The sequence below is a fragment of the Littorina saxatilis genome, linkage group LG1 (genome assembly GCF_037325665.1).
Source record: "Littorina saxatilis isolate snail1 linkage group LG1, US_GU_Lsax_2.0, whole genome shotgun sequence".
In the NCBI taxonomy this organism is placed as follows: Eukaryota; Metazoa; Mollusca; class Gastropoda; order Littorinimorpha; family Littorinidae; genus Littorina; species Littorina saxatilis.
In genome coordinates, this window is record NC_090245.1 from 85156025 (window position 1) to 85171042 (window position 15018).

The 15018-nt window shown below is 39.6% G+C and overlaps 1 protein-coding gene across 1 annotated transcript in view; it reads right to left on the reverse strand.

Annotated features, from left to right (window-relative positions):
- The window catches only part of LOC138982233 (ATP-binding cassette subfamily C member 4-like), a 48773-nt gene extending 34520 nt beyond the window's left edge, over positions 1–14253 (reverse strand). The window contains exon 1 of the mRNA XM_070355472.1: positions 13916–14253. Within this exon, the coding sequence (XP_070211573.1) occupies positions 13916–13983 (68 nt within the window). The 5' untranslated portion in view covers positions 13984–14253. The remainder of the gene's footprint in view (positions 1–13915) is intronic.
- Positions 14254–15018: the final 765 nt, after the last annotated feature.

Sequence of the window (15018 nt, forward strand, 5' to 3'; positions counted from 1 at the left end):
GACACCCGTACCCCCCCCCCCCCCCCGCAATAAAATGTTTGTTTCTGATGAAAAGGCCCACAAATTAGGATTGATAGGGTTACAACTTACATGTTTTAGTTTTTTTTAAATTGAAGGTTGTTTTTTATCTACACAGGTGCACCTGACTATTTATCAGCCGAAAATTGTGCGAGCTGTGTCCCCTGGATGTCAGAGAAGAGTCACTTTTCTTGTAAAGTCTGCAAAATCGAGTATTGTCATGTTTAATTAAAATATATTTGAAAGGGTAAAAACAGTTCAAAAGTTAGGGAGAAAAATAAAACAGGGTAGGGCTGGGAATCACAACATGTAATGTTTTTCTTGGCCTAATATGATACACAATATTACACTTACTGACTCAGCATTTGTCTACACTTAGTGGACCCTTTCACTCTGATCTTGTCTGTTCATTACACAATTCTTGCCACACAGCTGTACATGTTCAGTCATAAAACATCATGGGCATGAACTGTTAAAATTTTCTCTCACTCAAAACCCATATATACTCAACTAAATTTACAAAAAAAAAGAAAAAGGAAAAAAAAGGTGGAATGAAATTAAATGGAAGATTCACTGCGGGGATATAGCTCAGTTGGTAGCGCGCTGGATTTGTATTCAGTTGGCCGCTGTCAGCGTGAGTTCGATCCCAGGTTCGGCGGAAATTTATTTCAGAGTCAACTTTGTGTGCAGACTCTCTTCGGTGTCCGAACCCTCCCCCCGTGTACACTACATTGGGTGTGCACGTTAAAGATCCCACGATTGACAAAAGGGTCTTTCCTGGCAAAATTGCTTAGGCACAGTTAATAATTGTCTACCTATACCCGTGTGACTTGGAATAATAGGCCGCGAAAGGTAAATATGCGCCGAAATGGCTGCAATCTACTGGCCGTATAAAATTTCATCTCACACGGCATCACTGCAGAGCGCCTAGAACTGTACCCACGGAATATGCGCGATATAAGCCTCATTGATTGATTGATTGATTGAACCCACATTCTCAATGATGGCCACAGTAATGTGTATGGAGATATGTGTGTAAGTGTGTATGTTCTGTGAGTGTGTGCATGAAACTGAGAGTGTATGGTACTGCAAAGTGCAATGCCAATTAATACAATTGTACAGACTGTGCTGTGCTTTTGTGCAAATATAATTCTGCATTTTCAGATGCTTAACGTAATACAAACACTCGAAATTGCATACAGATTAATTAACACGGAAAACAATAAAACAGGTCATCATCTGTGCCCAAGAAATGTGTACAAACAGACATAAAAGAAAACACCATTGTGTACCACTACCAGCACTTTTTCCGCTGTTGGTGTACCAGCACTTTTTACACTGTAGGAAAACATCAACATGCTCCTCTTAATGTATCCCTTTGTAGTGCGGTCACGGCTGTTAAAATTTGTCTTTGTTGTCATTCATTAGCATGCGAGGTATGACGCTATCATTTCCCCCTCTGTGTGTGGTCCTACAGGTGTTCTTAATCCCATCTTGCAGTTTCACATTCCATTATTTCCCTGTTCTTTTAATGAGTATTTCCCTCAAGTGGATTAATGTGTGTTGTCTCACTACATAGGTCCTCACATTTTTCTTCCATTCCAACTCACTCCCCAAAGCCCACCCTCTCTTAAGATTTACACACATCTCTTTCTTCTTTGTGCACATCCCATGGTCTCTCCTATTCTTCCTCAGTTATTTCACCGGGTTCTCACCATAACCCAATTTGATGACTTGAGTAATCTGATGCACATAACTGTGTGTGTAATCTTTACCTAAAATCTTTCTTGTTGCTTCTGTTTTGCACAGGTCTCATTCAACACTTCTCATTTTTCATTAGTACTTTTTTCTTCCTGTCTTAAAGTTTTCCTTCTCTCCTCCCACCCCAATCTCCAAAGCAAAACAGGTTAAGTAAACCATAGCTGTCGTTGTCCTTACTCCTTTCTAGTTTTTACATTTAGTCAAGTTTTGACTAAATGTTTTAATGTAGAGGGGGGAATCGAGACGAGTGTTGTGGTGTATGTGTGTCTGTGTGTGTAGAGCGATTCAGAGTAAACTACTGGACCGATCTTTATGAAATCTTTCATGAGAGTTCCTGGGTATGATATATCCCCAGACTTTTTTTTCCATTTTTTTTATAAATGTCTTTAATGACGTCATATCCGGCTTTTTGTAAAAGTTGAGGAGGCTCTGTCACACCCTCATTTTTCAATCAAATTGATTGAAATTTTGGCCAAGCAATCTTCGATGAAGGCCGGACTTTGGTATTGCATTTCAGCTTGGAGGCTTAACAATTAATTAATGACTTTGGTCATTAAAAATCTGAAAATTGTAATTAAAATTATTTTTTTATAAAACGATTCAAAATTACGTTTATCGTATTCTTCATCATTTTCTGATTCCAAAAACATATAAATATGTTATATTCGGATTAAAAACAAGCTCTGAAAATTAAAAATATAAAAATTATAATTAAAATTAAATGTCCGAAATCGATTTAAAAACAATTTCATCTTATTCCTTGTCGGTTCCTGATTCCAAAAACATATAGATATATGTTTGGATTAAAAACACGTTCAGAGAGTTAAAAAGAATAGAGATATAGAAAAGCGTGCTATCCTCCTCAGCGCAACCGCTACCGCGTTTTTCTGGATTGTTAATTTCACTGCCTTTGCCACGAGCGGTGGACAGACGATGCTACGAGTGTACGGTATTGCGGAAAAAAACTGCAATGCGTTCAGTTTCATTCTGTGAGTTCGACTGAGCTTGACTAAATGTTGTATTTTTGCCTTACGCGACTTGTTCTTACTCCTGTTCTAATTCCTTTCTACTTGGCCTTCCAGGACAGGACTATGCCCCATGTTACCTTCTCCCTGTTACATCTTGTCAGCTGCCCCCTTGTCAACTACAGTCACCAAGCCAGTGTGTTCACCCCTCCCCCTCCGGTCACTCTTTACCCTCCCCTCTTTTCTCAACACTCTTTCCATTCAAGCACCATCACCCCCTTCTCCACCCTCAGACTCAGAGTGTGACTGGAGTGCATATTGTGAGTGGCTCTATTTTTAGACACTGATATCATCACTAAAGGGACTGATACAACAACAGCTTCTAACGCCTAAATTTTAACCATCTCCAACCAATCCTGCCCTTCTTCAGTTATTCACTGACACTAGTGAAAGTGACACTAGTCTAAATGGAAAACACATTCTCACATAACAAACGCACTTTCAAAACACATCGCACTCAGCACCTCTGCCCAAAGCTACAGGTCAGTGAGACCCCCTGCCTTAACTTACAACCTAATTGTCAGTGCAGTGTCACAGCACAAATCTAATGGTGACAGGTGAGGGCACAGGTAGAGGACACAGCAATTCACCTTTGTGTTTGGTGCACAGCTTAACACACTATGATTACAGGCTGTAGACAGATATCTACCACAATGTGGCATAAAACTCTGGCTACAGTGGTGATGCATGTGAAAACTTACACTGATATTTAGGCTTTTTGGCCATGAAACTGAAAGGGACAAAATTACAGTTTGAGAGTTGACACTGAAAATGAAATCACTCTGATACATGTATTTGACAGGTTAAACAAAATCTCACAAGCATTTGCCAACTTGGAATTGGATTAACCATTAACCTAACGTAAGGAAAAAACAAAAGTAGCTGAAGTGAAGACAGTTTTGACTGAAAATTCATGTGAAACAAAAGAAAAAAGCTAACCCATGGTATGCACAAAGTTGACGAACACAAACATGCAGGGTGACCCCCCAAAAATACCACCCTCTTAAAAGCTAATAACTTCCACATGTATGCATTCAGCAAAATAATTCATATTTGGTGAACATTAGCTTGAGATGATAAATTTCACAAAGTTTCAAGCATGTAGGTCAAAGTTTGATTTTTACACTTTAGTTTAAAAAAGAATTTCAAAATAAAATTCGAAGATTGCCATAAGACTAAGAGTACATGTAGTAGGTTTGACACTGAGCAGTAGCCACACTCATACAACTTGAACTCTCTCAGACTGAGACTCGCTGTAATTGCTGTTTCAACTCATATTGTCTGAAGATGTTTTTTGTATGCAAGGCCCTCAGAAAAACCAACAGGTAAAACCCTGGTGGGCTACAAATAGTACAATCGGGTTAATGTGGCTACCACTCGGTGCCAAACTTCGTACTTTTGACTATGAGTTAATCTCCAAATCTGGAATACATTTTCGAAAGAGCATAAATGTCAAACCATCTAATGATCTATCATACAAACTTTAAATTTTGTGAACTTATCATCCCATATCTTATTCTTAAGCACATGTACACTTAGAGGGCTGTCACACATGCGACTGAGTCGCGCGATTTACCCTGTCACACAGCCGACTCAGTCGCAGAAAACAGCTACAACAAGTCTGCGACTCAGTCTCATGCGATTCCCTCGTAGCTTTGAGGTTTAGAACATGTTCTATTCCTGCGATCCAGTCGTCGGTCAATCGCAGGGGCAGAGCCAACAGAGCCAATCAGAACGCGTTACTGCGGCCTTGACGCCTTGACGTAAAATAATGGCGGACAGTGGCGTACAGCGTCTCTTCGTCGATTCAAAACGTTTTAGAAGAACAGTTTTTTACTCAGATATAAAGGAGACGTTTTAGACGTGTACAGCGGTCGGAAAACATTAATTGCAGCTGTCTGGGAGCTTTATTTCTTGCAAAGGTGTAATGCTGAAAGGAATTTTTCAGAAAGGTAGAGCGACGTTCGAACATTAATTAGCGTCTGCTCTCGCAAAGCGCGTTTGCCGTGTTTACTATGACACGTCACTTCCGCCCCGCTCGCGTGGAGTTATCGTTCAACAGTCGTTCGTCTATCGTTCATCGTGTGACGGGTCAATGGCCTACGATGTGATGTGCGATCGGCCAAAGACTGAATCGCAACGACTGAGTCGCCTGTATGACCGAGGCTTAACTATGAATATGATATGATTCGTATGAAGTAAATTGCTGGTTATTTAAGTTATTAGCATTTTAGTTGGGGGCATTTTTTACACTGTATACAATTACAAAATAAAGATAGATCTATGGATACACTCACTCACCAATGATCAAATTGATTTGCTGTTCATACCTTACACTTAAAATTTCACAGCAATTAGTTATAATTATTTAGTGTTCATCTGCTGTGTGATTGTAGTTTAAAAAAACAAAAACAAACAAAAACAAATTAATCTTGATTTTTTTCCCCTCATACTCATACACCTGAATAGAGATTGTTCGTAAAAACTAACATGTGACTGTTTCTCAAGACTTATTAAACAAGAAGAGCAAACGCTCGATCGAGTCACTTTCGCAGTTCTGAATATTATATGAGGCATCAGATGGACAGGAAGAAATTGCTATTCACAACACAATGAGTCACGTTCACATAAAATTTGAGCCCGGTCACTTTTATAGTTTCCGAGAAAAGCCCAACGTTAAGTTGTGTGTTGCCGAACAGAAAAGGCTAGTTATCTCCCTTGTTTTTCTGATAACGTTCGTAAAAGGCTACAGATGTAAATACTTTGATGTAAAGAATAATCCTACAAAGTTTCAATCACATCCGATGAACTTTGTCAAAGATATAAAATGTCTAATTTTTCCTTTGACGCTGACCTGTGACCTTGAAAAAGGTCAAAGGTCAACGAAATCATCGTTAAAGTGTAGAGGTCATTGGAGGTCACGACTAAACAAAATATGAGCCCGATCGCTTTGATAGTTTCCGAGAAAAGTCCAACGTTAAGGTGGTGTCTACGGACGGCCGGCCGGACGGCCGGCCGGACAGACTAACACTGACCGATTACATAGAGTCACTTTTTCTCAAGTGACTCAATAAAAATTGTTACCAACTACCATACTGTTAACCCTGGAGGCCATGTCTGTGTCTGACAGTAACACTTTTGCATTGTCTGTATCACAATCATGCACTGTCAGCCCCCCCCCCCCCCCCCCCAAAGGATTAGCAAAGTCCTTTCATTATGGTGTTCTAATCTAGTAAACAACAAACAGGCAATTAGATCATAAGTTTGTACAGTAGGCACTTCTATTCAAATTCAGACATACTCTTTTTCCTGACTTTTGTATTGTTAATCTCAATTCAAAAGCATTTAATCCAGATTACAATTTACTTACTGCCTGGCATTGCCTCATAACATAATTGAAGTTTTTTATTTTTATTGATTGCAATGTCGAATGTAGTTTATATCAAAAAGTCATTTCTGACAACTTCCAAGATAACCCACAATGTTCACATTTACCAGAACAGAGTGAGAGTGGTTCAAGAACTGAGGAGTCAGTTACAGAGACCCTAGGCACTTATGACTCGGCTCTTGAATAGAAGTTGTTATTTTAAGGAGGGGGGGATGGGAGACAGAGACGTAAAGCCTGTCATTATCGGGCAAAGTCAACTATGCGTAGTATACTTTGTGAAGCTTGCTGCATGAAGCTATAGCACTGCATTTTTGGTAAGTAGACTTCAAAAAGACACTTCGGGGTCAATTAAGAACAGCCTCTTTTGACAGTTATACCTCCGTAGTCACTAGCGTAGTGGGTTGCTTAAATATAAATCAGTGGTACCATTCTGATAACCCTGAAATAATCCGGGCACAGTAAAACTAAAAGTGTATAAATAATGGAAACTTATTTTCTTTTTTTTGTGGTACATGTACTAACCGTTTGCTAATACTTTTCGTAAAGCATGAGCATGAGATGAATTTAGACGTCACTGACTTATGGAATGCTTCTGTCAAAAATGAGTTCAGATTTATTCTTTGCTTCTGTTGGTGCTCTCTAAGTGTAAGTGCTAATTCAATTGCAATAAACCTATAGCCCATGTCTATAAAAAGACATTTATTCTTTGCTTCTGTTGGTGCTCTCTAGTCTAAGTGTAAGTGCTAATTCAATTGCAATAAACCTATAGCCCATGTCTATAAAAAGACATTTATTCTTTGCTTTTGTTGGTGCTCTCTAAGTGTAAATGCTAATTCAATTGCAATAAACATATAGCCCATGTCTATAAAAAGACAAATTGAAAACTGTGTGCTTTTGTTCATACACCTAAAAGAAGGGGTACAATCTCTAAGTCTAATGAATGATATCAAAAAATTCTACATCAAAGCTTAAACCAGGCATTTATAATGGAGTGCTTCTGCTCTCTCTCTCTCTCTCTTCCTCCATATCTTACTCCCTCTCCCCCACTTTTTCACAAACCCAGCGCCCCCACCTATACCCAGTGTCCCCACCAATACCCAATTCACACACACACCTTTAGGCTTTACTTCCTCCCTTCCTCCAGTGAAGCAGGAGACTCGATACTGTTTCCAGACCAGGTCTAATTACCTTATCCCCTCATCTCTCATTGTCACCTGTACTTATCAAACGCTCCAGTGATTCTACTAAGTAAATATTGTTAAATTTAATTCACCTGATAAAAGGTATTTCAAAAGAATTTTAAACAGGTGTTGATAGGGAAAAAAATAAAAATACTGATTTAGACAGCTGATGGTAGGGTTCTTTATTCCCACGTAATGTTACGTAGGAATGAACGAAAACGATGATTTTGGAGATTTGATTTCCACATTGTAAAACAAGTTATTTTATATTTCATTTTTTTCAACGGAACTAGTTCATGTGTATATATATATATGGTCAGGAATCTGTCAAGGTGTCCAAATGCAAAAATCCTGTTCTGGATACTTTTATTACTTTGTATTTTATTCTGTTTTTAAATGACTACCATATAAACAATACAGTTATGAAGTATTCCTCATGCAGATTCTATCCATACCAAAATTATGTCTGTCAGTCGTCTGGATGCTGAGAAAATTGACTTTGTTCAAGAAAAAAAGCACCTTTTTGGGCACACAAGGCATTACGCGAAACGCATGGTACATTGGGCATTGAATAACGAAGTTACTGATAAGGGTATCATCTCAATCTAATTTTTAATAGGTCCAGAAATGGATGGAGAAACATATGTTAGATTAATGAAAGTTTGATCTGAACATAGGTTTTGGATTTTGAGCGTTCTTTTATAGCTGGTCTGTATGTTACATTTGGTGTAAATAATCATGACTTTCTGGTCGAACTTACGTACTTAAAAATCATTGCAGAGGAAGGTCATTAGGTAGGATGATTGTAATTTTTTTTAAATTGAGCGAAAAAGTTGTGGTTGTTGTAATTTAATTGTAGTTTCTAAGTTAAAAATATGCGTTTGGTGTAAATGAAATTGTATCTACTTGCCCAAACAAGATTTGTCACAGTCTTTAAATAATGCCATAATACTCAAAAGTGTGTGTTTTCTTATACCTCAGACACCTGGTAGTTAAACTATGGTCACAGGATTCCTAGTGCTTGCACCTGTTGGCTTGTAGAGAGACTTAAGTGAGGCCTTCTGACAAGGGTGTAAATGTAACGTACATACTGAAAATACTTGAAAATGACAATGAATTTGTTTTAGAGACAGAAGACAACTTATCAGTGCTTAAGAACAACCAGCAAGACCAAACCTTTGTTTCAACATGAAAACAAGCACACTGAATGACAAAATTTACCTCAGAAGGACCACTGTTGGGACATTTTGGTGTAAATGTAACATACATCACCTTGGTTTTTTTTTACTGAGACCATATGCAGCACTTAATAATGCTAAAAACAGCACAAAAGTCTGTTGAGGGTTTATGAGCTAAATAAAAGAGAAATTACCCTTTAAATGGACCTGCAGATCTTCGGAGCCTTCTGTATGTTACTTTACACCATCCTTTTGTTTAAAGATGTACACACAACCAAAAAGGCACAACCATTAATTTAACCCTTCATTTTGACTTGAGACAGATAGCTTAGAACAAACAAGTTAGAAATACTGTTTAACTGATGTGAGCATAGCCCATTAAATGTAAATTCAGTACCTTGTACTTGCTGTTTGGTGTAAAGTAACGTACAGATCATGGGTAAAATTAACATTTGGTACTGTAGTGGAGTACCAACCTGACTATTCTATCGTGAAAAAGATTTGTTACGATTTCTTGTTTGTAACTAAAAAGACTGGGGACTAAAATAGTGTAAAAATATTTAAAGAGGGTGATTTAATAATAATTTCTATCAATCATGAATCAATCAATATCAATCAATATGAGGCTTATATCGCGCGTATTCCGTGGGTACAGTTCTAAGCGCAGGGATTTATTTATTTTTTATTTTATTTTTTATTTTTATGCAATTTATATCGCGCACATATTCAAGGCGCAGGGATTTATTTATGCCGTGTGAGATGGAATTTTTTTTACACAATACATCACGCATTCACATCGGCCAGCAGATCGCAGCCATTTCGGCACGGTTCCATGTCACTTCAGCGCCAGCACTTCAGCAAGAGAAATTCAGCGCCATACACTTCAGCGCGAGGATACTTCAGCGCCATACACTTCAGCGTTGGGACTTTTCAGCACCGTACCTTTCAGCGTGGCGAAATTTTAGCGCCGTACATTGTAGCGCTGTACATTATAGCGCTAGAGGAAGACAGAGAAAGAGAGAGAGAGAGAGAGAGAGTGTGTGTGTGTGTGTGTGTGTGTGTGTGTGTGTGTGTGTGTGTGTGTGTGTGTGTGTGTGTGTGTGTTTGTGTGTGTAAAAGTGTCTGCGAAACTGCAAAACTGAGTGACTAATAGGCTTGATTGAGTTTATCCCACAAAAATCTATTCTTTACCTTTATTTCTCAATAAAGCGTATGAATTAAAATGTCCATTTAAATCACTAAAATCAGTAAAATGTCATTAAATGAATTCGATTGCAATGTGCCCATAATGAATAGCTGGAGGTGCCAGTTCAAGATCACACCGCGTCTCCTGACGTACTGAATAGCTTGTCTCTGAAGACGTCAACACTAGAACATGAAAGCAAAGGCGAGTCCTTCCATTGTTTCAAGCAGCCCCCGACCTCCGTCATTATATTGTCTAACGATCGTCTTTATCCGTTTCTGTAAGTCTTTGTACTTGCGCCTTTTGGGCGCCGGAGCCTGGCCTCCCTGTAGACGTGTGACGTCCGCCTGGACTAGTGCCTGTTCTTTCTTGAGGGCCTCTATCAGCCTCCAAAGATTGGGGTAGCACGCCCCGACCACGTTCTGAAAGGTCTGATGCCACCCTTCACAGCTGCTGTTGGACTTGGCAGCATCAGTGAGGACGCGGTCGTGCACGTTCCACATGTCAATGGAGAACGTCGGCGGATGACGAGGACCACGACGGCGAGGTCTGCCAATATACGTGTCCTCAAAATAGTCGAAGATTGGTTGCCCACGTGCATCTGAATATAACTCAAACCACTCATTCAGACCTGATCTGTAACTCATGAAGTGATCTCTCTCTCTCTCTCTCTCTCTCTCTCTCTCTCTCTCTCTCTCTCTCTCTCTCTCTCTCTCTCTCTCTCTCTCTCTCTCTCTCTCTCTCTCTCTCTCTCTCTCTCTCTCTCTCTCTCTCTCTCTCTCTCTCTCTCTCTCTCTCTCTCTCTCTCTCTCTGACACTAATAGTTTTACCCCCTTCCCCGACATCCCCTCCTTTTCCCCCACCACGGCGCTGAGATGTACGGCGCTGAAGTCAATCAATCAATCAATCAATATGAGGCTTATATCGCGCGTATTCCGTGGGTACAGTTCTAAGCGCAGGGATTTTTTTTATATTATTTTTTTATGCAATTTATATCGCGCACATATTCAAGGCGCAGGGATTTATTTATGCCGTGTGAGATGAAATTTTTTTTACACAATACATCACGCATTCACATCGGCCAGCAGATCGCAGCCATTTCGGCGCATATCCTACTTTTCACGGCCTATTATTCCAAATCACACGGGTATTTGGTGGACATTTTTATCTATGCCTACACAATTTTGCCAGGAAAGACCCTTTTGTCAATCGTGGGATCTTTAACGTGCACCCCCAATGTAGTGTACACGAAATCTCCCGGCGCTAAAGTGAACGGCGCTGACATGCCCCCGTGCTGAAATGTACGGCGCTAAAAAATACGGTGCTGAAAAGACGCCGCGCTGAAATGGTGGCGCTGAAAGGTATGGCGCTGTAGTGCTGGCGCTAAAGTGACGTGTTACCTTTCGGCACATATCCTACTTTTCACGGCCTATTATTCCAAGTCACACGGGTATTTTGGTGGACATTTTTATCTATGCCTATACAATTTTGCCAGTAAAGACCCTTTTGTCAATCGTGGGATCTTTAACGTGCACACCCCAATGTAGTGTACACGAAGGGACCTCGGTTTTTCGTCTCATCCGAAAGACTAGCACTTGAACCCACCACCTAGGTTTGGAAAGGGGGGAGAAAATTGCTAACGCCCTGACCCAGGGTCGAACTCGCAACCTCTCGCAAGTGCGTTACCACTCGGCCACCCAGTGGCTGACCGTGCTTTTTTCAAATTACATAATAACCTGATGATTCAGGTTAAGGTTTGCAAAACAAATATGAAAATTTACTGGAACCTTTTCTGCGCTTCCATACAGAATTTCATTGTTTTAACAAGAAGAGCAAACGCTCGATCGAGTCACTTTCGCAGTTCTGAATATTATATGAGGCATCAGATGGACAGGAAGAAATTGCTATTCACAACACAATGAGTCACGTTCACATAAAATTTGAGCCCGGTCACTTTTATAGTTTCCGAGAAAAGCCCAACGTTAAGTTGTGTGTTGCCGAACAGAAAAGGCTAGTTATCTCCCTTGTTTTTCTGATAACGTTCGTAAAAGGCTACAGATGTAAATACTTTGATGTAAAGAATAATCCTACAAAGTTTCAATCACATCCGATGAACTTTGTCAAAGATATAAAATGTCTAATTTTTCCTTTGACGCTGACCTGTGACCTTGAAAAAGGTCAAAGGTCAACGAAACCATCGTTAAAGTGTAGAGGTCATTGGAGGTCACGACTAAACAAAATATGAGCCCGATCGCTTTGATAGTTTCCGAGAAAAGTCCAACGTTAAGGTGGTGTCTACGGACGGCCGGCCAGACGGACGGCCGGCCGGCCGGCCGGCCGGACAGACTAACACTGACCGATTACATAGAGTCACTTTTTCTCAAGTGACTCAAAAACAGTGTAATATAGGTAAATGCTGAATTGTATCTTTGATTCTGGGCTTTGGTGTAAAGTAACTAACGGATAAATGATTTTGCTTATATTGAGACAGGAGAAACTTTTTCCAAGTGTTGCTTTAGTACAGATCAACTCTACATTCAGCCATCAAGCCAGTGGATAGTGAAACAGTTGCCTAAAGCTGAACCTAAGGAAATGACAGCACCTTGAAATTATGTTATGGTGTAAATGTAACATACAGTCTGAGTCATTTGTGCTTTATCTGCAAATATTTGATAAACCGAACACTTGACTGGAAAATAAAATGCTGCAATTGAAGGACAGGAATACTGAGATGTTTATTCATGTAAATTTAAGGAGGTTTAAACAAGTCTAAAAATTGCAACACTTTTTAGACTCCTTGACAGATTCTTGGCCATATATATTGTTTTATCCCCGAGTACGCTAGTACAAGGGCTCAGCAGACTTTAATTGTGTGTGTGTGTGTGTGTGTCTGTCTTTCTCCACTTAACAGCTTATTGCTGGGAAACTACTGGGCACATTTCGTTCAAAAGTTGATACACTAACTTGATAATACTAATAGGTCCGATTGATCGTATTAAAACTTCATAATGTTACCTGGGACCTAAATGCGAAATAAACCACAAAAAACCGACTTGGCGGTGGGAGGAATTCACGGAGCCACAGCCAGCCAGGCAGTCTGATAGAACAGCCGAACTCGTCACACATTGACGAGAAATATAGCATCATAAAAAGATTATGTCTTTTTCTCTCGCGCGGTGTGTGTGTGTTCATTTTGTGCACATGTGTTAGTGTTACTGTTTGTGTGTGTGTGTGTGTGAGTGTTTTTGTGTGTGTGTGTGTTTTTGTGTGTGTGTGTGTGCGCGCGCGCGTGCATGAGTCTGTACTCGTGTGTGTGTGTGTGTGTGTGTGTGTAACTGTAAGAAAGAGAGAGAGAGATTGAGAGAGAGGGAGAGAGAGAGGGAGTGAGGGAGAGAGAGTGTGTGTGTGTGTGTGTGAATGAATGAATGTGTGCATTTTCACTGTGATCAAATAAAAGAGAAAGGCCAGTCACCACGCACATCCTCGGCTCGCATGCAATGTATTATATAGCAAAGGGAATGCCTGTAATTCACACATATCAATCACTTGGTCTTAAACGTGCACAAGACAAAAACGTTCATACTGGGGAAGCGAGCCAGTCTGAAGAGTACTCGGGTCCAGCGCGAGCGTTTTTTATTACTTAAGTTTCAAACAGGACACACACAAAAAGAAACAAACAAACTAAAAACAAATAAAAACTTTATATTGATGGAATAACCTGCATTCCTCTTTTTATTGTTCTTGTATTTTTTTGTATTTTTGTATTTTTTTTCAAATTTCATGTACCCCCACGGGGTTTCTGGAAATAAAATTTGACTTGACTTGACTTGACTTAACCTAACCACGCATGACACGCACACACCAACTGTTCTAAAAGTAAAAAGTGCCGTAAGCTATGGACTCCACTGTCCTTTGGCAATGAATTGAATGTCAGGTATGTCACAAGACACACACTGGCCCATTATTAAACAACACACGAACCCAACACTAATGCCTTGCTATGTTTACACACTTTTACAGTACATTTGTTTCAATCGAGGACCCATGCGAGAAAGGGCTATCATAACTATTCCGGTTGACCGAACACTGCCCAACCAAGGGTAAACCAAGCGAATCGGTGTAGTCCTGACTAACTTGTCGATATGAAAAACAAACCTTGAAACATATAAAAACAGACTTACCAAAACGTTAGCTTTGACAAAAAGTTGGCCTGGTCGAAAAGACAAGGGTTTCTCCGTTCCTTGGACATGCTGGCTCCTTTTTCCAGCACGCCGCTACTTCATTTTCACAACCAAGCAGACGACAAAATCCATACATCACTGACAGTGACACACTGGCGCACAAATTTCTGTCATTATCCTCACACATTTGCACACATTAATGTTTAAAAGTTCTACTTGTACTTCTCTCGTTTCAAGTTTACAAATGCATCGGATTCTCTCGAAAACTATATTCTGTTATGAAGCTAGATTTTGCACAAAACAATTTTGAATCGACGCTTATCTACGCAAGTGGTTCATGCCGCCAAGGCGGAAGTAGAAGTCAAGAGATAACATTCGTGCTACTGTTCGGTTCGCGGACAATGCTGAGTGAGAATGGATGCCATTGGCTAACACGGAATACAGGCGAAAGAATTCTGTTACATTCGCTAACAATAAGACCACTTCAGTTTTAAATCTTCAATCAAAAGCGAAAAAATTTCATGATTCTTGTGCTTCTTTTCCTTATTTGAGTTCTAGTATTATAGTACCAAACTAGCAGGGGCAGAGACTTTTTCAAGTTATTGTATTATCTAATACAAGTCATGTCTAATGTAAATTTATATGAGGTTCAAAAGAACAGACATTGTTTAGAAATCTTTTACAAATAAACACAATATATTCTGCACCTTAGCGGGTTGGTTGGTAAAGTTGTATCATACACATTCCTGTATCAGAAAAAAGGTGCACTGTGCCTGTTCTTGAAACTCAGTAAACTTGGAAAGATATCTACAGCCTGCTTTCTAACCCCAGCAATATTTTTTTTTCTTACTGTACATTTCTTGGTAACTATTGTTTTCATTGTACTTGTTTTGTGCACTGTTTGTCTTATGTTCTCAGTGAATCATAAAGTTCAATGCAAAATGGAATGGAACGCAAGGCATGTGGCATAACAGCAAAGGGAACTTTATTAATTTAAAAATTTTTTTTTTACAGTAGCCATACTAACCTTATTATACTCCCCATCATCACCCCTTTTTTTAAATTTTCTTCCTGAGAGTTTGTCATCAGTTTTCTTGAAAAGA